Genomic DNA, 27,995 nt, shown 5'->3' on the forward strand with positions numbered 1-27,995 from the left:
ACAGAAGACGTTGCTCACTGAAGCTTTTATTCAGGATAACAGAGAAAGGCTTAGATGGAAACAATAACAAAAGCAGCATTCTCTATGTGCTTTCATCCGTATCTGATAAATCCAACGCATTAACAACATTAATGCAGAAGCAAAAGAAAGAACAGCAAATCACAACTAGGATATTCACAGTTTGACTGGGGAGCAACAGTATAAATACTCAATACATAAACAATCTGTAACAAACAAAGCAATAGTGACACATGGTAAAAACATTGTTCCTCACACTTGTGTTGAAACATAACTGTTGGATCAGGATGTGGATGTGATCACACTTGTAGTTCGGTTCACTTGGTCGGGACCTTAGCGCATTTTAACTCCGAACCTAAAGGCATAGGGATATGTTCACAACCTGATTGGTTGGCTTTTACTACGTATATTTTTCGGCGGAACTTACCGAACATCCAAAACAATTCTGTGTGCCGGGCTAAATGCACTCGTATTATGTGCGTAGCCTACATATGATGGTATATGATGGAGATGAGAACTCGCGATGAGCTTATAAAATGTGTAAAGGAGTCAAAACAGTGGCAGGAATCCCTCCGTCACACACACAAAGGAAGATCTGCTGCGAGGAGACGCGGTTCTGATGCCTGTACCGAACTGTGACATCGCGACTAAGACGAGAAAAAATAGATATGCTTGAGCATTATGTTCTTTTTATGTTCTGTTTTTGGTTCGTATACATGTCATTGGTCCGTTGTTTGCGTTCATATTTCATTCGAACCGCACCAGAATTCGTTGGGAAGCGGAGCGAGACCCATCTTTTTAGCGGTCTCGGCCCGCTTATTTGGTGGCTTATATCAGGGTTTATTTGGTGGCTTATTCAAATGAACTACACTAATAGAGCAATCGCCCCTGAGTACGTTTTAATCGAACCAAATGTGCCAAGTGTGAACACACCCTAAAACGCCTGGGCCAAATGGTGTCTTGTTTAAAAATGAATCCGCAGTCAAATGAAGCGAACAAACAAAAAGTGTCTTAACTGACGTGATCTGGAACTGCGTTAAAAAATAAAGTTCATCCACGCATGCTTTTTTAATGTTTGGATCACAGGTAAGGCAATGCAAAGACAGTGTTTTTCCACAACTAGGCTTTTCAAAACATCTTGTAATCCTCAGAGGCATCTCTATGTTCTTGTTGCTGAAGTAATCCTGTGTTTGCATCTCTCTCGTATTTACTACTACATGACATGCACAAATCGGTGGGTGGGGCTAAAGAGACGATGTAGATGTAGGCATAGATTTTCTTCTGCAGAGGCTGTCTTTTGTCGCACTATTACGTCATAATGTGACACAATCCAAAACGAGATATTTGGGCAGATTGGTTTCAATAATACTGTAGGTGTTTTTGGAATAACAAGGAATTCTTGAGTTCTGAAACTTACAGGATGTTTTTAGAGTACAATGACGTGTTATGTCAAATGATCAATGGAAATATTTGATTTCTCAATTCATGACCTCTTTAAATTTTGTCCATTTCAAAAAAAAAAAAAAAAAAAAAAAGTGTCGCTTTAACATGCAGAAGTTTGGAAACCTCAATCTACACATGGAAAAGCAATCACGAATGAGATATTTGAATGGAAAAACTGCAAAACTCCAACATTAATTGTAAATTGGAGTGGCATGAGCATCATCATGGTAAAGTCAATTTTTCTGGCTATATATATACAGATGTATACTGTAGCCACGAGTACATGGAATAAAGATACCGGTTGAATGCAATCTCATTGCACGAAGTGACTAAAAATAAGCCAATGCAAGTCTATTGGAAACTGCAAGTCATACAATTTTTAAATAAATTTGGAAAAACACAGATTTTGACACAGATGTTGTTTTCCTCACAGAGAATACTGTTTTTTGGGGAAATAAAAGTGAGTTGGAGAAGGATTTCCATCTGAAGACAGATGATTGGGTGTTTGGTGCGTTGATGCTTGGGATGTGAACAAGTCGACCTGACCTTTATGACTGCAGGACATTTCATCGAGATAGGTGCAAAATTTAATGAAGCATTTAAGGAGCAAAGCGCATGTTTGACCGGCCCTTTGCCCCACTGCCCAAATAAAGACTGCAGAAATAAATGCAGATGGTTTAAATTTGCAGTGAAAGAAATGTGTTGGACGGCTCAAAGATGGTGAAAGGGCTTTCACAACAGGACGTAGGGTAATTAAAACCCATGAGGCCAAGCGGCCCTGAGCTACCAGAGGAAAACCTCTCCTGTTTCGGCATGTGTCCAATCTGATCTCCATGCTTGTTTAATACTGAAGCAATATTATACTGCTGCCAGCTAAACCTGACATCCAGACATCGCATGTGCTGGAAATCAGATGGAATGACAGCTTTTTTCACACGTATTTGACAGTTTGATAGAGGGTGACCATTTGGTTTTCATGAAATATTATCTTAAGCGTCTCATATTGTATCCAGTTGTTGGAACTCAGCAGATGTTCGGTTGTAACCACGCCAAGTTATTTATGCCATATGAATATGTTACCAACTGCAGCGTTATTCAAGGTAAGGTGTGTAAATGAATATGAATTGATATTAATCTTTATCCTGCTGGGGAAATAACCCAACAGCAACAACAAAAACCTTAAATCATGTTTTAATGTGGCTTACTTTTAACCTGGCAAGGCTGGTGTTCGACTGGTTTAGCTAGATATATGATCGCCCAGCCTGACAAATGGCCAAAACACCTCTAAAAACATCAAGACAGTCATCTTGACAGAACAACAGGTTTTAGGCTGGTTCAATACAAAATAAACTCTACAGAACATGTAACATATCCATGCCACTGAAGATAAATGGTGACTAACTACAAAAATCACGTTTTCTTACAGTGAAAGTCTATGGGGCAATACACGAAGCACAAAAATGGTTTTAACGTAGAGCTACACAACAATTAAAAATGCACGTATAGAATGATTTACTAAGCTGTATTTCCTATTTACTCATGACCACGCCAAGTCGATAAATGCGGTAACTGTCGCACAAAACGAGGAAGGATACAAAGACAGGAGCTTCATTAAACGTGAATATCCGATCCCATGATACACATTTTTGTATTGAAAATAGAAGCTATTTTTTTTATTTGAATTCCATCGTAGCGGAGGGACAAGTCGAATGTCTGTGGTAATCGACGACATGAACGTTTTTTTCACCTTGAAATATTCATCTTGCAGTAAAACATGTGTGTGACCAAACAAAAGACGCATCACAAGCTTTATAAAAATATATATATTTCTTATAAGAGACCATGAGAGTTCAAATGTATGAAAATTCCAGCCAGGGCCTAAACATGTGCCTATTTTGTGTGATGGCTTTAATTTGATAATAGAAACAGATTAATTTTATGTTTCTATCATGTTATATGTTTGGCTTTGGCAGCAGTTCTTCTAACCCTAACTGATGGAGTGTGTAGCTTTTCATTTCTTAAACAACCCTACTGGAAGACACATCATGGCCATATTCCAGAAAGACAATTTCAAGATTCATCAGACTCAAACTGTTAAAGAATGGTTGGGAAGGAGCATGAAGAATCATTTTCACACATGAATTGGTGGAAATAATGTTGATGGAACCTCTTGATGGAAATAAATGTTGTGATGTTTCCGTCAAGAGGTGCATCAATCTTTGGTCAAGATCTTGTATTGAGAATACAAGAGTCCAGTACTCTGTAAAGTCTCCTCCAGCACATCCCAAAGACTTTCAATGAATTTAAGGTTCATGTGTGAAAATGATTCTTCATGCTCCTTCCCAAACATTCTTTCACAGTTTGAGTCTGATGAATCTTGACATTATCATCCTGGAATATGGTCATGATGTGTCTTCCTACATGGTTGCTTGAGAAATGAAAAGCTACACACTCCATCAGTTAGGTTTAGAAGAGCCGCTGCCAGACATATAACATGATAGAAACATAATAATCACTGCAATAATGAAGCATTTGCCTACCAACAGCGGCAAACCAAACCAAACAGCGACTTTTTTGGGGGGCCGAGCAGTGTATATCATCTGCAGAATTAGGCCAATTTAAATAGCGCAGTTTTATTAATTTCACCACTAGGTGGGGCTCTGTGCCTAAATAGAATTGTTTTCAAGCCAATTCTAAAGAAATTTAATTATTTCATGTTCACTTTTTTTATCCTTCAGAAATTTACAAACATTAACCATAATATGCAGCTTTGAAACAATCTGTATTGTAAAAAGCACTATATAAATAAAGGTGACTTGACTTGATAATAAATACTAAGGTTACATATAGTACTCTCAGATAAAGCACAAATTTATATCAGGCTACTGTTTGAAAAGCTAGCAAAAATAATTTATGCAACACAAAAACGCAAAGGGCTTTAAATGAATAGAATCACCATCCCACCCTGAAAAGTTGTAGAAACAGTGGCACAGTGTTTAGACGTCATAGATAGCGACACTAATAGAGCAGTTTATGTCACTTACAGTCAGTAAACATAATGGCAATAGTAATGGAAGTACCAACCCGATCTCACGGCAATTCGTACGTATTATTACGAGGTGGCTAATTCGTACGAATTCATACGACCTCACTCGTACGAATTTGTACGACTTGGCCGTGAGATAGCATTGGAAGTACTCACAAGCATGACGAGGGCAAGTAACAGTTTAGAATATCACAGGACTGAGCCAATATGGCAAATTCTGCTCAAGAACTGCTAAAGTAAAATAATTTTCTCTTTCACTAGTTTTGCATATGATTATTAGAGTCATTGCTGGGTGCGTGTTCATTTGCCAGGCCGCTTGGCCACGTCCTGATAGGCCAGTTCAATCTCTCTGTCTGCCGCACAGGTGTTGGTGAACTCATCACGTGCATAGGCGTTCTGCAGGTACCTCCAAAATCCAGTCAACTCTGATGGAATCTCAAAGTTACGGAATTTCTTAGAAACCACCTGCATGAATGTGGGAAAAAAATAAATAAATGAAACCAAACAACTGACACTGCTAGTTTATATTCCAAACAAATCATCCTAAAAGTATTTTAATAAATGTCAGGTTTGGGCAAGTTGTCACATGTGTTTAAGTTATATGTTGTGATTTTATGGAAATCATCATTTGCTGTATATCTTTGCATGTTGCTTTGCTTCATGAATTGTTTTAATTATCCATTAAATAGAATTTTATGTGTAGATATTATGTGCACTGCAAAAAAATACATTAGTAATAATTTTGACTTGTTTTACAATACAAATATCTAAACATTCTTAAATCAAGATACATTTACTTGTGGCGCAAAATAACTTAAGATATCAAGTCTTGTTTTCTGTGAAAGTATGACAATTAAGTGAGTTTATGCTTAAAACAAGAAAACAATGTCTGCCAATGGGGTCAGAAAAATAAAGTAAATAGTAAAGTAAATTTTTCTTACTTCATTGGCAGATAGAAAACAACTTTATTTTGATTCTAGCTTGATTTAAGAATCTTTAGATATTTTATTGAAAAACAAGTCAAAAATACAGTGTGGAAGATGGGTACTTTTAATTTAGACAGTATTTAATATTTCAGAAAAGGTAACCTTCTCAAATCAGTGTTATTAAATTAACAGGATCCCATTATGACAACTTACCCCATACAGTATATGAAGTATGACAGCATGCCCCACTGTATCTTTTATTCCTGTCAATAATGGTGGGAATGTTCAAAAGACTTTTAACTTTCAAAAAATTGGATTCAGTTCAATAAAAAGACACTCCTAGAACGTTTCAGGAATCACCAGTATTTTATCTTGCACTAAGTGATCAATTACACCAGATGTCCCAGCGGTACGTCACCTTCACTACATGCAGTTTAGGGAGGAGGTTGCAGTCTGAGAGCGTTAATTCATTGCCGTCCAAGTACTTTCGGTTGGAGAACTTCTCCCCCGTACCATCGGCATCAATCTCATCCGGGAGAGGGGAGTTAAGGAAGTTGTCCAGTTTCTTCAGAGCTTTCAGTAGCGCCTTTTCCAGACCTACACAGCCAAAAGTTTGATATGTGCTTGAGCTGAATGTTTTTATCTGAAGAAATATAGTGACTTTAAGTCAAGACAATCCCTGTAAAGGCCTAGCGGAATGTGAATGAGCTTTGGATAACATGTGGCTCCATATTTTTCCGTTGACAGCAGAGCATGCATAAAGAGCTGTAGATATTCCTTCAACCTGTCTAATAAGTTACAGAGCAGACGTTAAACTCACTTGCGTTGGCTTCTGGCTTTGTGTTCTTGATGTAGGCTGAGAACTTTGCAAAGATGTCATTTCCTGCTGTATTTGACTCCTTGTTCTTTGCAACTAGTTTTGGATACCTTTGGAAGAGAAAGAAAATAAATAACAACGCTGTTCACATTACATAAACAATCAATCAATCCATCTATCAGCATCCTGTCAACCTACTTGGGAGGTGCTAGCATCTCTTCCAAGTATTCCTCGATTTTGTTGATGTCTGTTCGCACCTCTCCATTGAAGGTAAGGAATGGCGGGGGAGTTCCAGGAGCGAGATTATGAAGATCAGCTGGTTTCCTTGAAGAATAATGAAAAACTTTAGATTTTTATGATTTTAATCATTACACAATGTAGAAGAGAATGTCATTTCTGCAGACCATTTCTCATTAAAACAGGATATTTTGGTGGGACAAACATATAAAGCAAAGGTTCTCTCCCAGGGCCCACAAGGGTGCCTCAACAAACTTCCAAGGGGGCCTCAAGTTGACTTATAACAATTTAAAATAAGCTAAAACAAGCAAATAAAATAAGCTAAAATAACTAAATTCAAGATATTGTACTGTGCTCAATAGGTTTACACATAGAGAGCACAAAAATGGTCTTTCATTTTAAATGATAAAATAGTTTTGGTTGATACAATATGACACTTTTGGGTGTGGCCAAGGTGAAACAGAAAACCCTTTGAAATAAGATTTTAATTTCTAACTTATAAGGTTGGTCACTAAATGTAATCAAATATTATTGTGACAGGTTATGTTTTTGTTTGTTGCTACAGTTAACAAGGAATGAAATGCAAAGATAAAAAAAAAAAAAAGTTTTCGTTTTCTTGAAAGGTGTATAAATAATGCTGGCTCTCTTTGGCTGAATGTGTTAGATAAAGTGGGGCAGTGTGATTCGGGTAAAGTGGGTGACCTTCAACCTTCAGTAATTATACTAAAATTCATCAAATAAATTTACATTCACTGGTTATTTTATAGTTAGTATAATTTCTTTTTTAGAAACAGAAATGTAGTGTGTAGTCAGGAAATTAAAGTCAGAGATGGAAGGAAGGAAAGAAAGAGCAGAAAGGAAGGTATAAAACCTAGGCCTATTTAATATGTGGAGTGAGGAAAAGATGAGAGGAGCAACATTTAGACGCAGAGTATAAAGCTTTAAAATATGGACACAATCACTTGCTCGCTGTTCGCCTGGGTTTTGACTTCTCGCCTGCCTGATTCTGAGTTCCCCTTGGACCAGACGCTTTACAGACTGATTATCTGGTTTTTGACTATTGCATGGCCTGCAGTCTATTCTCTCTTCTATTGGGTTCAGCCCGGCCCTGAGCTCTACGGCTCGTCGCCAGTTATTTTAGCTTAATTAATAAAGATTGTATTGAGCATGTCAGATGGATCTTTGCCTCTTCGGTGAGTCTTGAGCTGCCTCTCTTCCTCCTCATCGGCCGTATGACTGTGCTATTTACCTTCCCAGCACCTCTCCTCCTCACGGACACCTTTTCTCATTGTCTGCTCCTGAACAGGCATTAAGAACAGGCGCACCCCGCCTCTTATGTCTACAGCCTTCGAGGTCCTGCAAGGTTCTTCACGAAATTGAACTTAGACAATGCTTAGCATCTTGTTTCGGATGAGGAAGGGGCACGAGTGGAAGACAGATTTAGTACCCCTACGGGGCATTTTGAATATTTGGTTCTACCAATATTTAACCTGTCCAATACCCCGGGCCCGGCCGTCTTCCAAGCACTCGTCAATGACAAACTGAAAGACATGATCAATAAATTCGTCTTTGTGTACCTGGATGACATCTCAATTTTTCCTCGCTTATTTCAGCTGCACATCCAACATGTCAGGCAAGTGCTACAGCAGCTGTTAGAGAACCAGTCGTTTGTGAAGGTTGAGAAGTGTACCTTTAATGCTCTGTTGGTTCCGTACTTGGGGTCCATCATCTCAGTGGAGGGGATTGGACCCTGCAACGGAAAGAGCTGTCTCTGACTGGCTGGTGCCTTTCTCACGTAAAGCACTTCAATTCTTTCCAGTAGGCAGTCCGTGGTGGAGTTGGACGCATCAGAGGTGGGTGTCAGAGCAGTTCTTTCTGAAAAATCCCCTCATGATAATAAGTTGCATCCGTTTGCTTATTATTTACACGTCGCTCTCCCACAGAACGCAATTACGTCATCGGCAACAGAGAGCTGCTGGTCGCACCGTCAGGTTTTGGAGGAGTGGTGTCACTGGCTGGAGGGATCCAGAATCATACTTACAGGGGTGGAAACCAACCTGCGGATTTTTTTTTTAGTCGGCTACTTAACTCAAAAGTAGCCCAAATTCTGCCAACACTGCTGATGATGTGGCTCTTCCCGATACTATTCTGCCTTCAGGGCGAGTGGTGGGGGCCGTCACCTGGGGTGTCGAGGGCCAGGTCAGGTCCCTAGCCGGAGTCAAGTTGCCTGAGGGGTGTCCGGCGGGTCAGTTTTTTTGCACTGCCTTCTTGCATTGGGATCACTACTCCAAACTAACGTGCCAGCCTGGTGTGAGGAGGTCGCTGGTAGCCATCCGTCAACGTTTTTGGTGGCAGGCCATGCCTGAGGACATCCATCGGTTCGTGGGTGCTTGCAAAGTTTTGTGCTCAAAACAAGTTCCCATCAGTTGGTCTGCTGCACCCTTCAACATTCCTTCCCGCCCCGGTCACATATTGCCCTGGATTTTGTTACCAGTCTCCATCCATCCAGCAGCAGTACTATGATCCTTACCGTGATTGATCGCTTTTCCAAAACGGTCCACTTCATTCCCCTTACCAAACTCCCCTCGGCTAGGGAGACGCTGGGTGGTCGCTGACCACGTCTTCCGGATTCACTGCCTTCCGGAGGATGTGGTGTCTGACAGGGGGCCCAGTTCGTGTCCCACTTTTGGAGGGAGTTCTGTCAGCAGCTGGGTGCCTCCGCCAGTCTGTCCTCAGGGTTCCATCCACAGATGAACGGCCAGACCAAACGTGCAAACCAGGATCTCAAGCAGATGCTCCGATGTCTGGCCACCCAAAACCCCTCTACCTGGAGTCAGCAGCTTACTTGGGCTGAGTATGCCCATAACTCCTTGCCGGTGTTCTCGACTGGGTTTCCCCCATTCATGTGTTGTCTCAGTTATCAACCTCCTCTGTTTCCTTCCCAGGGTGCAGAGGCTGCTGTCCCCTTGGTCCGGGCATTTATCCAGCACTGTGTCATACCTGGAGGAGGACCAGTTGGTCCAGTCCAAGGGGCTACTAAAAAAGCTGCCGACCACTGCCGAAACTGTAGCACTCAGGTATATCTGTGGGCAGAAGGTGTGGCTTTTCACCAAGCACTTAAGCTGCCACCCAGGTTCATTGGGCCATACCCCATCTTTAAGGTCATGAGTCCGGTGACAATGCAGCTTCAGTGCACCCTCTCCGTCGTGTCCAGCCTGTCTTTCATGTTTCTTGTGTAAAGACAATGTTTTTTCATTGTCAGGTGGATTCTTGATTCCAGATGCCGTGGACGGGGCTTCCAGTATCTAGTGGATTGGGAGGAATACGGCCCGAAAAAGAGATGTTGGGTCCCAGCTCAAGACATTCTGGAACGCTCGCTCATCACAGAATTCTATCACCATCATTCTCCTCTGACCAGGGGTGCGCCTGCTGGCGTCCCTAGAAGGTGGGAACTGTCAGGACTCGGGTTTGATAAGTCCCTTTTCTCTGGCTCTACTCTTTGTTTTTGTTTTCTTCCTGCACGTGGTGGCCGTTCTCAGCTGATCGCGCTCTGCAATCAGCTCACTCTATCCTGCTCATGAGTTTCTTTCACGAGAGCTTTCTCTTTTGTGTCTCTGTCATTTGCCCAGTTGTTCCTTTTGGATTCTCGGACTGTTTGAACTCCTTGATCAGCGGACTGCCCATCCCAGTCTTGACTTTAAGAATCAATTAGTGACTCGTACTTCTGGAATTCTCCCCTGCTTTGGTTGCCGATCTTTGTTAACTACCACTGCCTGTCACTTATCACAGACCTGGATTAATTCTCTGTTTGCTCGCCGTTCGCTTGGGGTTGACTTCTCGCCTGCCTTCTCCTCCCTTGGAACAGATGCTTTATGGACTGATTATCTTGTTTTTGACTATTGCCTGGTCTGCAATTTATTCTCTCTTCTATTGGGTTGAGCCCGGCCCTGAGCTCTACGGTTCGGTACCAGTCATTTGAGCTTAATTAATAAAGATTGTTTTTACTGAGCATCTCTGTACTTTTGGGTCCTTCGTTACTGGAAACCTGACAACGTCAAACTTTTTAAAATCATGAATATAGGAGATTGTGTTACCATGGAAATTATACTTTTAATGGGCCCCTCCCCCTAGTGGGCAGTGTCAAAATTGATTTTAATGTTTTTTAATCTTGACAAAACACATATCAAGTGTATATGATTTAAGATTCAATATTTGTTGAATGTTTTGTGATAGAAGCGATATTGTGACAGAAATGTATTAATTTGTTACAAGAGCAAGTTATTTTGTAAAATATATATATAATATATTAACAGCAACCCTAGGGCTGGATATTGATACAGATGTCCCAATTTGAGTAGAATCCAATTTGCAAGATCTCAATTCGATTCTCAATTCAGTTTAATAAATAATTTTCCTTACCACAATTTTTTTTATAAAATAGTTCGTTTTTGCATTCATGCATTTATTATTGTACTGTCCCCCACACTTTTTAAAACAAAGTTACACCACTGTATCTAACTAATATAAATTTGAAATATTATTAAAGACAAGTAAACCGTCATTAATAAAATAAGAACAAATAATCAAACTGCAAGCAAATGCACACACACACACACACACACACACACACACACACACACACACACACAAATACAATAGAACAAAGATACAAATTAAATAAACAGTGCTTTTCAGGTTTTACTAGATCTAACAGTAGTTTTCAGGTAGGCCTACAGAAATTTAATAAAGTAATCAAATGTAAGACAACGCTGCATATTCTGAATAAATTAAATATAGATTAATCCTTTTTAAAGTTACAAAAGTTATTCAGTCAAGAGCAGTGAGTGATTTTCTCTTTGTCTTTTGTTGTTTGATCAACTTTAAAAACACAGATGGCAGCAGGAATATTAGGTTATTGTCACATTAAGACTAATGCACGGATCCAATATACTGATACTGTCCATATGCATTGTCTTTCTCAACTGTTAACATTACTTAAGACATAACAGACTATGTTTACTAGAAGAACACTCGCCAAGACGGGCATTTTGATATCATTTTGCATGAATTTGTCCGTTCAAGTGCAAGAAGACGAGAAAGACAACTCAATAGGTATTCGCGCGCTGTCAGAGAACGAAGCTGCTTTCTGGGCGCATTGTTCAGATTGACAAGGCTTAAAACATGATGCAAATGATAATCTTTCGTGACCATGCAGCACTGGCCTGATCGGGACAGTGACAGTTCCATCTGTCCGGAACGTATGTCACGCTGAAAGGCGCACCTGCATCTGTCATGTTAAGCACTGAATGAATGACAGGCTCCCCATTGTAACATCGCACAAGGTAAATAAGAGGATGACATCTTGTGGAGAAGACTAGTAATAAGATTCACATTAATCTGATATATTATGTTCAGTGTTTTGGCAAATAAATACGGAAAAAATATCAATTCAAGGCTTTTGAGGATAGATATCGAATCGACCACATTTTAAAAAACAAATAATAATTTTTTTTTTTTTTTTTTTTTTTTTTTTTTGCCCAGCACTAAAAAAACTATTTTAAAAAACAATTGATATTTCATTACCTTTTCAGATCGACAGTGGTGACGTTAAACACGACTCCCTTTAGCCACAGGATCATAAAAAGCCTTTGAGAGAAAGGACAGTTTCCAATACTTTCACCATCACTGCCAGCCTGAGGAACACAAACCAGACTCAATACATTCACATCATATACAGTAAGATGTATGAATATAATAATCATGACACATAACAAAGAACAATAGTCCTGTACCAGTATTTTTGCAGGCAGGATACATTTTTGAAAAAAGTTCTTGCAATGATTTATGTATTAAAAATGTGTATAAAATATACATTTTTAGATGTATATATTATGGTTATAAGTTTTTGAATATTTTTTAAATAAAATATTTCCTGTATCATAAATCGATGAACTTTTGCTTAAAAACAATGAAAAAGGCCCTAATTCCTCTAAGTTTTAAAAAAGGTCACTACAGATTGGAACAACCATAACAAACGTTACTGCTTATAAGTAGCACTTTCTAGAACTGTTTAGAACTTTCTAGAACTTTCTAGAACTGTTTTTCTAGAACAATCCAAATCTTGGTATACATATGAGGGACAGAGAGGGGGAAGCTGTTTGAGCAAACAACTCAACTTGATACTTTTTTTATATTTTTTTCAGTAGCAATTTATTTATTTATTTATTTATTTATTTATTTATTTATTTATTTATTTATTTATTTATTTATTTATTTATTTATTTATTTATTTATTCATTATTTATAATGTCGCACAAGATAAGGCTATCTGGACCAATAACCTATGAGATTTCAGCAATCACATACAAGGAGAAGAAGTGTAGAAGTGTGCCTTTAGTTTAGAAGAATCTTCACTAAGAAAAGTGCAGAATGCCCCTCCAAATGTACATTTTTGGAAGGTTCCATTTTCATGTAGCAGAAATCAAAGGAAGAAAGAAGCGAATAGTGGATATTTCCAAGTCACAAAAATATCCAAGAATATATTGAACTGGAAAATTCTATTTATACTTCAATGATTAGTGCTAATGTGAGATTATTAAACCCCTGAAAGTCATTCAGTACATGATTTAATCTTCAAAACAATAGTACACAATACAAAGAACCAATGCGATTCGGTGCCAATTTTCCATATCTGAAATTAGAAGATCAAGCTATCCAATAGCGTCCTTAAACTGGGCCAGTAACCTGAGCCGGACATCAGATCGGTGCTCGAGCTGAATTATACATGGAAATTCCATTACCTGCCCCATTAGCCCACAGCAAAGGGGTTTTGGGTCATACTGTACCTGTCAACAGAACTTGGTTAGACATCGTCCAAGCCGCCTAAATTAATGTGTTTATCACTTGCTAGGATAAAATGCAAAGAGATTAGTTTTCAAACACCCTTCTGAGTTAAACGCTCAACGCTTGAATGGCTCAGATCGAATGTCCAACGTATTGCTGATGTTACACCTGTGGTTATTCTCACACACGAGACATTTACTGTATGCGACTGGGAAGTTTTTTTGATTCTAACATTACTCAATCCACCCAACTTTATACCTTCCCATTGGATAAAAGTTCTTCAGAGCAAGGACTAAATATAATTTTAATATTAAAAGAAGTTATTGTATTTCTGAGTGGCCCGGCTCTTCTATGAACATTTTAATGTGTCCGTAGTTAAAGCTGGTTACCAGGGCGTTTCTATGCTGTTGATATGGTGTTTAGAGTGCTTTTTTGCATGTTGCTATATGTGGTTAAAAGAATGTTCTAGGTGGTTACCTACTGGCACTTTAAATCTCTGTGATCAGTAACATTTTTGTGCTTGATTTATTGTCTAGATCACAGTAAAGTAACAGGACACAACAAGAAGACACATGATTTAAGGAATCATTAATGTCTGTAACACAGTATGTGAAAGTTTAAAACTAAGAGTTCAATTCACTAAGCAAATAAGCAACTTGGCAAACATCACAAATAAGGACAATATTCAGCAACTCAATCAAGCAGTAAACACATGCCAGTCAAAGTTTTTCTATTAGCTCTATTTATAACTTTGACTCATGCAATGAGACGCCGCATGGAATAAATACAGTAGCTGACCTTATGATGGTTCTTTGATTTATAAATGCTTTTAATAATGTCTTTCTCAACTTTTGTATTCTTTTCACTCTTTCAGCAATTTCAAATGTTCTCTAAATGTCACCACATCTGCAAAACGTAATGCAAAACAAACCACAGTAAGCAGCAGAAGTTCCCTTCAGCCCTTCAGAGGAATAAGAGCATGAGGTGTTGATAGAAAGAAAGAAATAATTCAAGAAGAGCCCAGAGTTTCTGCTTTGAAATGTTACCTGCCCCCTTTTGAGTCCTATCCTGGGCCAAACGCCCATCTTAACCTCAACCGTTGCCAAGAAACTTGTCAGATTGCTTACAACTGGTTATCAAAGGTAATGCTGCCATTGATTCCTGACATCTGGCCATTGATTAAGTGCACAAAACACAGTAAAGAGCTCATTAAAGGTTATCTTCATGCTTACCTTCACAAAAAGCTCAATATCAGGATCTTTGTCCTCCTCATTTGAGGTCATATCGCTTAAGCTCACTCAGATTCAGAGTCTGACAGAGAATGGTGAATATGAAACCTCCTTTTCCTTGGATGTGAGTTTGCTTTCAGGAAAGAGTCTTGTATGTGTCCAGCAGGGTGTTGTGATATGGTCTCAGCGCTGTAACAGGTTGGTGGCTGTGCTGTCGTTGTTTTGATTTGGCCCCTGTGGTCAGCTGTCAGTGAGAGACGCTCCAACGGTCACAGGAGGGACAAAAATAGCCTCCACGCGGCGCAGGAGCAAAAGGGAGGAGTTCAGTGTCACCTACACCATCATCTGGTTTCCAACTCACTGTAGCTCGGGTCCTTTATAGAAATATGATGAATCATATTCCGCACCTTCCTTTCAAAACTTGAGTCACGAAATACTGACCTCTCGCAGCGCTGGTGTGAAAATCCAAACAGGGCTTAGGAATGACTCAAGGGACATTCTGTCAAGAATTTCAGAAACTTTTAAAATGTTTGATTTTGTTGAGTTTTTTTCTGATGAAAGACAAATATAAATAGCGATGAAAGCCAATATATTAAATGCCATGGATGAATATTTACTTGGTAATAAACTATTGTGTAGAGGGGTCAAAATGACTAGGCCTATTTTCATATGTGATTTGGAACCAAATTACAGGTGGAAGAAAATGACTTTTAGCAAGATGGCAGCATCACTACTTTATTTTTACACAGAGATTGATAGGTCTGTTGGTAAAAATCTGTTGACTTTAGCAATCCTTGTTGCATTGTGTATGCATGGAGACAGTTCAAAAATGGGAAAAAAGCAAAGTTTGTATGCCTGTAACTCAAGAAGTACCTTTTTAGATTTTCTTTTGGAGTCTGCATTTTTATGACCCTGTTCAATTCCAGAGAAATGGGGATCTCAGTGTGGCTCCGTGAATACATTGTTAAATTTTAATGTTAATTTTAGGGACCTCTGGTTAGGGTTGCCAGGTTTGTGTAACAGAACTAGCCCAATGGCCAATCAAAAATAGACCAATCGCCATATCGCAAATATGGCACTCCCATTCCTAAAATACACATTTTACAGTGACTGTTATGCACATTAAAACCACTAAATAGCTGAGTAGTGATCATAAACAGAGCTTAAAGGCTCCCTCCCAGCGACCCTCCTTCACAAAACTTAACATCTAGCACAGTTTTATCACTGGTAGAATGTAAAATATTCCAATACAAGCATTTTAGTGAAATATCATTTATGCAATGTCAAACCTTTTACTCGTGGGGGTAAAAATCAACCCTCAGCAAAGAGGCCCAATTCTGTGGGAAAACCCAATACTTTTAAGTCATACAAAATGTTTTCTCCACGCTATTTTTTTGTTCCTTATAACTTTTTCTCAATGTCTTTGAATCAGCTGGTGTTTAGGTGACAAACACACTGCAATGGCATTCTTACATTTTTAACTGTGCCATACAAGTGTCCTAATTTTTAAGGGGTCAGTCCCTGTCTCTCAGACCCCAGTAATGCTCATAATCAACTGGCGGTTCTTAACGGATGGTGTTTAGTGTGACTGGGTTATGGGTAAAACATTCCAGTAAGTTCTCTCTAAATATAGAGCTGTAACCTCCCTGAACACTCATTTACACATGATTACTGACCTCAGGACTGTACAGTAACAGTCACACACTAAACTGTTGCTCTGTATTCAACACCAACTAACCAGATAAGTATTTGTGGTACGTCATATTAGACTATGCAGATTATAAAATTCGAACAAGACTATATATACACACTATTACACACTACATACAGTTCAAACACACCTGGCCAAAAATAAAAAAAAGTTGCTGTTTGGATTTAAATGCTTAAGAGTCTATGATTGGATAGTTATTGCAGTGATTATTATGTTACAGGATTTCACAAAAGCAACCATTTTAGTATATCTTCTCAAGGGACAATACTATAGAAATGAAACTTGGATATATTTTAGAGTAGTCAATGTGTTGCTTGTATAGCAGTATATATTTACTGTTCTCTGAAATAACTCAACATACAGCCATTATTGTCAAAATAGCTGGCAACAAAAGTGAGTACACCATAAGTGATAATAGCTGTTCGTCATTTAACCATGCAAAGCCACATGTCCTATTCATCATGTCCATGGTTTTGTCTGCTTGACAGGACCATACAAATTTGTATATCTTGTATTAGATCAGTTCAAATTTGTGCTTTGAGTACAATTCTCTAATATTGACCACTGGATGTTCAACATGGCTCCTCATGGCAAAGAACTCTCTAAGGATTTGAGAATTAGAATAGTTGCTCTCCACAAAGATGGCATAGGCTATAAGAAGATTGGTAACACCCTGAAACTGAGTTACAGTGGCCAGGGTCACACAGAGGTTTTCCAAGACGAGTTCCACTTGGGACAGGCCTCGCAAAGGGTCGATCAAAGAAGTCGAGTCCTCGTGCTGTGCGTCAGGTGCAGAAGCTGGCTTAAAAAAACAGACGCATGAGTGCTGCCAGCATTGCTTTAGAGGTTGCAGAAGCGGAAGGTCGGCTTGTCAGTGCTCAGACCATACGCCGCACACTGCAACGAGTCGGTTTGCATGGCCGTCGTCCCAGAAGGAAGCCTCTTCTGAAGCTGGCTCACAAGAAAGCCCGCAAACAGTTTGCTAGATGTAGAAAAAAGTTATTTTAAACCATAATAATATTGCACAATATTACCGTTTTTGGTAACGCTTTAGATTACAGCCCGGAAAGTACTGCGTAATTAAAATTAAAGTACAGTATAACTTTCGGTAATTACAGTTTACCTATAAAGTACTTACGTGTAAGTATAGGGGAACAATATGTAAAGTCTTGGGAATAAAGGTGTAACAACCAGGAAAATACTGTGTAATTAAAACAAAATAACAGTGTAACTTTCGGTAATTACAGTGTACCTATAAAGTACGTACGTGTAAGTATAGGGGAATAATATGTAAAGTTTTGGGAATAAAGGGGTAACAACCAGGAAAATAACAAATTATTTAGGAAAATTATTTAGGCTAAGTATTTTAGAATCTTACTTTTGGGAGCAATTTAGCGAGTACATACACTGCACCTTTTTGTAATAATAATGTATAAAAATACATAAAGACTTTTTTTAAATTATGGGGTACATATCAGTGCATTTATAAAGTAGGCTAATTTGTTATTATTGCAAAGGTGCACTGATTAAGTTTCAAGGCAAGTAAAACTATTGCAACTTTTTTTTTTTTTTTAAATGCTGGGAAAATATACTCTTGTTCCATGTAGTTACAGGGTAAGTATGACATTGCGGGCTGTAAATTAAAGTGGTGCTTCTTACCTTCTTGTTTTAATGTAGTTACAGGGTAAGTACAATAAAAACACATGTACACACACACAATCTGATATCACTTGGAAAACTTTATTTGAAAAACAACTTATTTCAAAACGGATTTACAGCACTTTGTTTCTCTTGCTTGGTTTCCTCCTCCTCTTGTTCCTCTTCTTCTTCTTCTTTTTCTTTCTTTCCACTGATGAATCTTAAGAAGGAATCCCATGACATGTCTCTTGCTATTCTGTATTTTGTGTGAAAAGAAAATACGTAGTACAGAAATGTCCTCACCATTTACTCATCTTTTACCCTGCAATGCAATGAACGCTTAAAGCTTCATCAAACTCGAAGCCATTCAATCCGACCCTATGAAGCCGACTCTCATGCACTCGCTGGTGATAGTTGGTCGGTAAATTATGAGAACATTTCTGGGTGTACTGTATTTTATTTTAATACATAACACAGAATAGAAAAAGACTCATTCTTAAGATTAGGCTAATCAGTGGAACGATAGAAAAAGAAGAGGAGGACCAAGAGAATGCAAGCCATGCAAGAGAAACAAAAAAGGACAAAACATGCTATGTCAGGACTTTAGTATTTGAAATGAAAAGTTGATTTAAAAATAAATAAATAAAATAATAAGTGTAATATGTTGTAAATCTGTTTTGAAATAAGTTGTTTTTCAAATAAAGGTTTTCCAAGTGATGTCAGATTGTGTGTGTACATGTGTTTTTATTGTACTTACCCTGTAACTACATGAAACAAGATGGTAAGAAGCACCACTTTAATTTACAGCCCGCAATGTCATACTTACCCTGTAACTACAGGGAATACTTACAGTCTAAATAATTTGCCTAAATAATACATGTGTTTTTATTGTACTTACCCTGTTACTACATGAAACGAGAGGGTAAGAAGCACCACTTTAATTTACAGCCCGCAATGTCATACTTACCCTGTAACTACAGGGAATACTTAGTCTAAATAATTTGCCTAAATAATACATGTGTTTTTATTGTACTTACCCTGTAACTACATGAAACAAGAGGGTAAGAAGCACCACTTTAATTTACAGCCCGCAATGTCATACTTACCCTGTAACTACAGGGAATACTTACAGTCTAAATAATTTGCCTAAATAATACATGTGTTTTTATTGTACTTACCCTGTTACTACATGAAACGAGAGGGTAAGAAGCACCACTTTAATTTACAGCCCGCAATGTCATGCTTACCCTGTAACTACAGGGAATACTTACAGTCTAAATAATTTGCCTAAATAATTTGTTATTTTCCTGGTTGTTACCTCTTTATTCCCAAAACTTTACATATTATTCCCCTATACTTACACGTACGTACTTTATAGGTACACTGTAATTACCGAAAGTTACACTGTACTTTCATTTTAATTACGCAGTACTTTCCGGGCTGTAATCTAAAGCGTTACCAACTTTTTTTTTTTTTTATAACAGACCCCAAAGTTGTGAATGGTAGTGTTTATATATAGTATATAGGGTGATTGTGCATTACTGATAATTATTGCTGATAATCTACCAATAGGCAAATATCAACTGATTAATTAACGTCAATTCTGTACATAAAAACCTTGAAACATCAACTGATTGTCTTCACAATAGTGTCATGATATACAGTGAGTACAGTAACCTGTAGTTGTACAATAACATGAAGTGAGACCTCTAGTGGCTGCCTGACATCTATAAAGAACTGCTCATACCTGATCACCATAACAGTCACACAAAAAAAAAAAACACTCTTTAAATATCTGAAATAGATATTTTATTTGATGTTAATGACAAATGTCGTCATTGTGAGAGTGAGAAAAGGTTCCATTTAGTTCTTGCTTTGCATAGATTCACAAAGATTCAGAAAACTCTGAACATACGACCACACATATTTGACAGCCAAATACAGCACAAGCAATGTTGATTTCCTTCGTATCAGTAACGTTCCTTTTCAGTAACTAAAGACTGATGCAAAATAATTTTTTGTACAGACAAAACAGCACAAAATACTTTTATGAAATGACAAGCCTTGAAAAACAAACAAAAAAACTCTGATTTGTGCAACTTTTCAATGTCATTTTAAGACAACAGTATTAAAACCAGCATTAAAAGTCAAAATCACAAATTAAAAAGCAGTATCCTTTTGCTATTTTCCACTAAGATGAGCAACGCCATTTAAAAAGGAATAACTACCTAAACAGGACAAATAAAATCTCTTAAATAAACTCACTCATTTTGAAGCATGAAATAATTTTTCATTTTTAGTTTTTTTTCCATCAGCAGCGGATTCCCTTCCCCCAAATCTGAACACACAGATTATAGTGCAACAAGCAAAACTAACTTTACAGTGTATTTACACATACAACGATCTCTGAGAAAGATTCAACAACGCTCAAGATTATTCTACATTACAAGAAAACATTCGATCTTCAGGTAAAAAGCCCTCTTAAACCCTACAGAAATATTCCTCAGTAGGGATTCATGAACAAATGTGAGACTGATCATTCCTTTATAGACAGAGCAACACTGAGATCTAGTTGCATTTGATCTAAAAGTGTCTCTTATGCAAAGAAAAAAAGAAAAAAAGATTCAAATTGAGCTGGTTGTGTATTCCCTGGCATGCGAAAACAGATGCAACTTGACTTAATAAATAAAGTTTCAATATCAGCAATATCAGTACGGGCATTTTCAAGTAACCTCAGTATCTTGTTTACAAACCTTAAAAGGATAGTTCACCAAAAATTCTGTTATCTGATAACAATTCTGTTATCATTTACTTTGGAATGTTGTTCCAAACCTTTATGAGTTGAACACAAAAGAAAATATTTTAAAGAACGTTGGCGACCGACCCGGACAGTTGATGGACTCCATTGACTTCCATAGTAATGTTTTTCATACAATGGCTACCGTCAACTGTCTGGTCACCATCATTCTTCAAAATATCTTCTTTTGTGTTCAACAGAAGAAAGAAACTCGTGCAGATTTGGGACAACTTGAGGGTGAGTACATTTTTGGGTAAACTATCCCTTTAAACACACACACAAAAAAAAACATAGACAGACCATAGCTAGTTCATAATTATTATTGCTTATGTTCTGCGTTTCTTAAAAGCATGGTAAGCCTAAGGAGATCACAGAAACCATTGCATTACACCCTATGGTCTACTTACCGTAGGCTTACGATGCTTTTGGGGAGTGCAGACCAGTTCAAGAGTATAAGCCATGGTGTACCTCAGTAACATGGTAGCATATAATATGCATAGTTATAAAGCAACATTTATATGCTTAAGATAATGCAAAAAAAGCATTATTGGAAGTTGCACAATTGAATCATTCCAAAATCTGTGTTAAACAGATTATCTAACACATTTTTTTGTTGTAAATATTGGTGTTGGCCAGAGATCTCATAACCTGGTTAAGAATGAAGCACTAAACAATTTAAAACTAAAGTATTTCTAGCTCAACAGCCGATGTTGAAGACATGTTTTGTCATGCTGTTTAGTACTAATGATGACTAATCCTTATTGTGCCTACAGTGTATTTTACAGGTTCTACAAGAGTTAAATTTCTCCTTTACAGTTTCGATATGATTGTCATCTCTGCACCATTTCAGCATTTAAAGGAACAGTTCACCAGAAAATAAAAAAGGCAGTCATCATTTACTCAACCTCATGTTTTCCCAAACCTGTCACACTTTTTCCATGTGTGGGTGAACTGTTCCTTTAACATTTTGCATACAGCATTTCATTCAAGTAAAGGTTCATCATCAGCGTCGTCGTCATCTAACTCCAAGCGGGCGAATGGACGTGAAGACGAGGCATCTCTGTTCTTCATCAGCTTGAATAGGCAGGTGAAGATGGTCAGGATTATTAAAACACCAATGACGATGCCCACCGCTAATGCTAGCTCTCCGCACTGCTCGTTGACTAGCGCACAGCGCACGTGAGCGAAGCTGCCGTTGTTGGCCTTCGGAGAGATGCCAATGAGGTGGCACATCAGTGGGTAGAGATCCACGCTGTTAAAGCTCGACATCTTGTAGCCTTTACGGAACGCGGGCCCATGGGCGGCCAGGAAGGGGTGCATGCTGGGAAGCGTATTGTCATAGCCATGATCGCCCACTGCAAAAGACAAGAAACAGATGAAAAACACTTAAAGTGCCCCTATTGTGCTTTTTCAGATATTAACTTTTATCTAGTGTGTAATATAGCAGTTTGTGAATGTAAAAGGTCTGCAAAGTGCAGAGTTATTGGCTGTGTCCGAAATCGCCCCCTATACCCTTAAATACCGGCACTATTTGAGGGCATTTGAAGTGTGAGAAAAGAGGTGATGCCCAGTATTTTTGCAAATGAAAGTGTTTTTTGACCTTGGAAACCTATTGTAGGAGACCTCCGAAACAAAATTAGAAACATTTAAAATGGCATAATAGGGTGTCAACGCAAACTTGCCACAATAACAATGCAATAAGTGATGCTTGCCTTTGCAAAACACATTAATTCATTCTTTTTTAAAGAATTAAATAGGAAATATTTTTAACATGGACTTGCAAGGCAAATGTAACCTTAAAAATTACTAACTGCTTTCAAGGAACACTTACGTCGTGGGAGTTTGCCATCTTTGACAATCGTCCAGCCTTCATCTGCCACCAAAATGATTGGCTGAATCCTTTCGTTGTGTTTATAGTGCAGCCTGTCAGGAACATCATCCTTCAGGTACACCTTCATGTGTTTGTGACAAATGGACAGGTTTTTGTATACGGTGGAATTATCTGTAAATACATGCAAAAATAAATAAGAGGGAAAAATGCAAATCCAGGTGGAATCTGTAGACTTTCACATTTTCTGTGCTGATTTTGGAAGGGAGGATTCTGAGGATAGATAGATAGATAGATAGATAGATAGATAGATAGATAGATAGATAGATAGATAGATAGATAGATAGATAGATAGATAGATAGATAGATAGATAGATAGATAGATAGATAGATAGATAGATAGATAGATAGATGGGTGGTTAAAAAAATAATAATAATAAATTATTTTTTTAAAATAATAATAAATTATATATATATATATATATATATATATATATGTACATGTGTGTGTGTGTGTGTGTGTGTGTATAAGAATGGCAAAATGAATAGCAAAAGTAATCCAATTAGCATAAAGAAAGAAAGTTCAAATTAAATTAAATTAAATTAAAATAAAGTGGTATTCCTATAGAGGTCCCCGGCTCAAACATTAATTTTATTCCCTTTTTCTTTTTTACGCAAACTTTGGAAAAATTGACTGGTATGTTCTATGCAATTGTTTTGATAAGGAAATGAGATACATTTCTACTTTCAACATTATTTGTTCCTCAGGCATTCCCCTTTAAGATAAAAAGTATCAGCTGTGTGCAAAGTGGCCCACATTTGGTTTTTGACCACTGAAAATGCGCACAATTTACTTACAACCACATAGAGATTCCCATATCTCTGGGATTGAACCATATAGGGCCTTAGATACTGTACCAAAATAAAAGTTTAGGAAGCAAAATCTAAAATGATATTAAGATTCTTCTTGGGTTACAGGCATGCACACTTTGGGGGGAAAACACAAAAAGTGCCATTGTCAACATTGGCATATAATGCAACAAGGATAGCTAAACTCAACAGTTTTTACTAGTAGACCTACCAATCTCTGTGTAAAAATAAAATAATGATGCTGCCATTTTTGTAAAGTAATAATAATATTAACAACGTCAAAAATTTGAGCCAGGGAAGTTTTAAAAATTTGGTTGATTTGACACGGATTGGCCTCCATACAGAAGGAAGGAAGGTTTTTTTTGTAGACAGAGTGTGATGGAGTGTGTCGCTTTTAATTTCTTAAACAACCATGTAGGAAGACACATCATGGCCAAATTCCAGGATAACAATGTCAAGATTGATGAAGTGTGTAGCTAACAAAGCGAAGATTCATCAGCCTCAAACTGTGAAAGAATGGTTGGGAGGAGCATGAAGAATAATTTTCACACATGAATTGGCACCTCTTAGTCAAAGACCTTAAATTCATTGAAAGTCTTTGAGATGTGCTGGAGGAGACTTTACAGAGTGCTGGACTCTTGCATTCTCAATACAAGATCTTGACCAAAAATCCTGATGGAAAAATATCAAGTAAAGTCACCTTCATTTATATAGTGCTTTTAACAATACAGATTGTTCCAAAGCAGCTTTACAGTGATAATAGGAAATTACAGTAAAAGAGACTGTTTTGGCTTTACAGCAGCTCTAGAATAACGTTATTGTCCAGCTAAAGTTTGTTTTGATTGACTCACTTTCATCACAAAGATCATCAGTTATTAATTTAGGGGGCGCTAATACGACAATGTTCTAACAAAAACCCTTGACATGCTCCGGCTGCTCATTCACACAACAACAGTGCCTGGTGGCTCGAGAACGCAAACCTTGAAGAAAAAAAAAAACGCAAACCTCTGAAAACGCTGACGGCCTGCAAATGCGTATTACATGTTTAGTCTATAGATATGCGCATTTGAATATATATGTGCGCAGGCGTGTAGTCTTTCTTTACAAATTGACCTCAACAAATTACTTGTCTGGCTTTAAAAGTGCATAATATAGAATTATTTATCGCTTCCACGTAGCTAGGTGAACTGGAATTGTTTTGACAACGTAATTTTCACAACATTTATTTCCATCAAGAGGTTCCATCAACATTATTTCCACCCATTCATGTGTGAAAATGATTCTTCATGCTCCTCCCAACCATTCTTTCACAGTTTGAGTCTGATGAATCTTGACATTGTCATCCTGGAATATGGCCATGATGTGTCTTCCTACAGGGTTGTTTAAGAAATGAAAAGCTACACACTCCATCAGTTAGGGTTAGAAGAACTGCTGCCAAACATATAACATGATAGAAACATAATAATCACTGCAATAATGATCCAGTCATAGACTCTTAAGAAGCATTTGCCTATTTAAATCCAAACAGATTTTTTTTGACCGGGCAGTGCATATTTATATACATCACAGTTTACGGTGACAGACTTTTTTAATTAAAAATTGACTTAAATGGAGTATCAATGACAAACATTACCTTCCAAAGGAATGATGGCAGCCACAGGAGTGAGATCCACTACTGTATAGCTGCTCGGACTGATGCATTTATCCAGTTCAATAAGACGCTCTTGAGAACACTGGGTCATACCATGATCGCTAGTGATGATAACATTTATTTTCCCCCATAATCCCGTTTTGTTGAGCTGCTCCATCAGAAAACCTATGTGACTATCCACCTCCTTCAAAGCCTTGGCCATCTCAGTGGTGTTCTCCGGGCCATACTTGTGGCCGCTCCTGTCGGGTTCTTCCCAGTACAGAGCGGCAAACTTAACAGAACTGTCCACCGTCATCCACTGTGTGAGGTTTCCCAGCCTTGCTTGGAAGCTCACCTTTGAGTCGTATTTAAATGTGTATTTTAATGTGTGGTTATGAATATTTACATCTGTTCCCGGCCACATAGCAGATGCCGCCTTGTAGCCATTCTCCTCCACCGACACCCAGATGGGAATGGCTTCGTCCCACCAGAAAGGGTCACTGTCATTTTGAATAGAGAAATGCTTTTTCGACACTGGGTCATACATAATACTGGCAAGCATCCCATGGCTCTCCGCGTACAGCCCTGTGACGAGACTGTAATGATTGGGAAAGGTTTTGGTCGTGAACACATTGGTTAGCTCACGTACAAGGACACCATCTGAGAAGAACCTTTCGAGATTGGGAAATGAGTATTTGTTTAGATAGTCTGCTCGAAAGCCATCAAAAGACACCAGGAGGAGTGCCGGCGCATCACTGCCATTCTCTAGTGCTGAAAGGGTTAATCCACTACAGGCGATGAGAGCGTACAGATAAACGCTGATCTGCATCCTGTGGCAGTGAATGTGGAAGTCACTTTCGGCACTGTGAATATACAAAAGGAAGTTATAACAGACAGACTCTCTTTTGTAAAAGTCCCAAAATTACATGAATTTTTCCCCACAAGCCCTCCCTCCAACAAACGCTCTTTTCAGCAGTCTACAATGCTGTTACAAACCATTACCAACCCACCCTGAACTTTACTGACTGCACATATACAGCGCATGCAACACTTGCACATAATCTCCCAAAAAAAAAAAAGCATGTTAGGGTTAGTAATAGTGCTGCAACAACTAATCAATAAAATTGATAATGAAAATAATTGAACACATAGATACATTCACTATATTTGTTGCCTTTAAATTGCATGCTGTTTGGAGGACAACAAAGGACAGGTTTTGGTATAATTTCGTATATTTATTCAAATAATTTTTTTTCAAAAAATATTATTTTTAATACATTTTTATTTTTCATCTGATTTATTGATTAATCGAAGAAATAACCAACAGATTAATCGATTAACAAAATAATCATAATTAAACCATTTCTTTTTATTCTTTTTTGCATCCAAAGTTAATTGACTAGCCTACAGTTGTGTTAAAGTCTAGTGTTGTCAAACCATCACACAATCTACATTAAAACCTACTTTATTTGTGGACGTGTGATTTCACTTTTCACAATTTCCAGCTAGTCAAAAAAAAACATATTTAAAGAATCAGAAATCAGCTCTAAACAAAAGGAACTACACTTGTTAGTCAATATTGGGTTGCTCAGTGGATTTTTCACCTAATAAATGTGGTGTTAATAACACTTTCCATACTTGACTTTACTTGAAGTCCCACTGTTGTCAAGCATTTTATCCCTTAAAACTAACATTTGATCACCAAAATGACATATTTAAATGTTTTTTCCATGACAATTTTTTGTCATGCATTAAAATAGCTCGAATGTAACTCTACACCCACCGTGTTTCTGAGACTGTCTTTGGTTCACTGCAGTTTTAAAGGAGAAATTACTCCGCAATGGTGTTGACTTGTGAATTTGTACATGGATTGTCTTAAAGCATATTAAAAACAGCACATAGACATATGAACTACATTAAAAACGTGATTTTCACCACAGGGGGATTTTAAAAAAGATTAAATAACATATAAATTATAATTATAAGTAAAATAAATGAATATATAATAAGTTTGCAAGTTTCAAGTTTATTTGTAACATGCACCAGATGTGCAGTGACAGTTTGTACATAGAAATGCTTATTGTGAGGCTCAGACATTCTACAGCAGTAAATCCAAATACAGGTACAAAATAAATACAAAGAGTAAATTAAAAGCATAAAATATAATAAATATTTTAAATATATTAGTGTATATATATGATAGGTGTGCAAATATGTAAACGTGCAGACGCTGTAAACCATGTAAACCATGAGAGTAGAACTTCTAAATAATTTCAGTGTTTAATTTCTATGTAATTTATGTGTTCTATGTAACAAGGAAGTGATACAGGAAGCGCCAGAGGACAAAACGTGGTTCTAAAAATAAATACTAATGTTGAGCAGGTGCTTAACATAACATAACAGTCCTGGATCACACTTACTGGAGCTGATCAATAATCAATACAGGATTAAAACTCATTTATAATATAATGAAAATCTGTATAACGTATATCGGTCCTTTCGATGGAAAATAGTAAAAAATAAACTACAAAAAGAGCAAACAACAGGGAAAAAAATTGAGTCTAGCACTGAATACCGCTGATCACATTACTGATTTTGGCCACATTACGTTTTTTTGGCCAAACTTAGCCATCAAGGAATTCAGAAAAGCCGAAAAGGACGAAACAATAACGTACCTTTCGACTCGGGACGTTGGAAAGCGTTTATATTAACTCCAGTCACATTCAACTTTTCGATGATGTCGAGGTGTTTTATATATTCTGGACTTGATGCAGTTTCTTTCTTGCGCTTCCTCAAACACAATGCCCACATGACGTCATTGCTTGACTGACAGATCCATCAGCCAATGAAAGCGAGGGACGTCCCACTGCAGGTGCTCTTCGCTCTCGGCACCTTGGGTGTTTTTGTTTTTTGTTTTTTGTTTTGTTTTGTTTTTTACATACGACACTGTTTTGAGCACAAA

General features: G+C 37.7%; 1 protein-coding gene across 2 annotated transcripts; it reads right to left on the reverse strand.

The window, feature by feature from the left end:
* Window positions 1-4,148: 4,148 nt before the first annotated feature.
* On the reverse strand, window positions 4,149-27,848 carry LOC311280811 (chloride intracellular channel protein 5-like). Of its 2 annotated transcripts, XM_084393263.1 has the most exons (9): window positions 27,709-27,848; window positions 25,037-25,896; window positions 22,537-22,707; window positions 21,837-22,060; window positions 12,071-12,180; window positions 6,449-6,574; window positions 6,254-6,360; window positions 5,852-6,030; window positions 4,191-4,972 (listed from the first exon to the last, which is right to left on the reverse strand). In XM_084393263.1, the coding sequence occupies exons 2-9, from the start codon at window positions 25,860-25,862 to the stop codon at window positions 4,808-4,810; spliced, it is 1,908 nt and encodes a 635-aa protein (XP_084249389.1). In that variant the 5' UTR covers window positions 25,863-25,896; window positions 27,709-27,848; the 3' UTR covers window positions 4,191-4,807. The 2 variants fall into 2 exon arrangements, with proteins under 2 accessions (XP_084249388.1, XP_084249389.1); XM_084393262.1 differs by lacking the exons at window positions 21,837-22,060; window positions 22,537-22,707; window positions 25,037-25,896; window positions 27,709-27,848 and adding an exon at window positions 14,563-14,815 and having other exon boundaries at window positions 4,149-4,972.
* Between the last annotated feature and the right edge of the window lie 147 nt (window positions 27,849-27,995).

This window comes from Rutilus rutilus (genome assembly GCF_951802725.1).
Source record: "Rutilus rutilus genome assembly, chromosome: 21".
Classification (NCBI taxonomy): domain Eukaryota; kingdom Metazoa; phylum Chordata; class Actinopteri; order Cypriniformes; family Leuciscidae; genus Rutilus; species Rutilus rutilus.

Bases quoted from the DNA above. Each gene is read 5' to 3' on its own strand.
- LOC311280811 (XM_084393263.1), bottom strand. From the start codon at position 25,862: ATGCAGATCAGCGTTTATCTGTACGCTCTCATCGCCTGTAGTGGATTA. The intron at 12,181-21,836 runs GTGGGCATCGTC...TGTGTTCCTCAG, and splicing joins GCGGAGAGCTAGCATTAGCG to GCTGGCAGTGATGGTGAAAG. The intron at 6,575-12,070 runs GTAATGAAATAT...TTATTCTTCAAG, and splicing joins ACCACTGTCGATCTGAAAAG to GAAACCAGCTGATCTTCATA.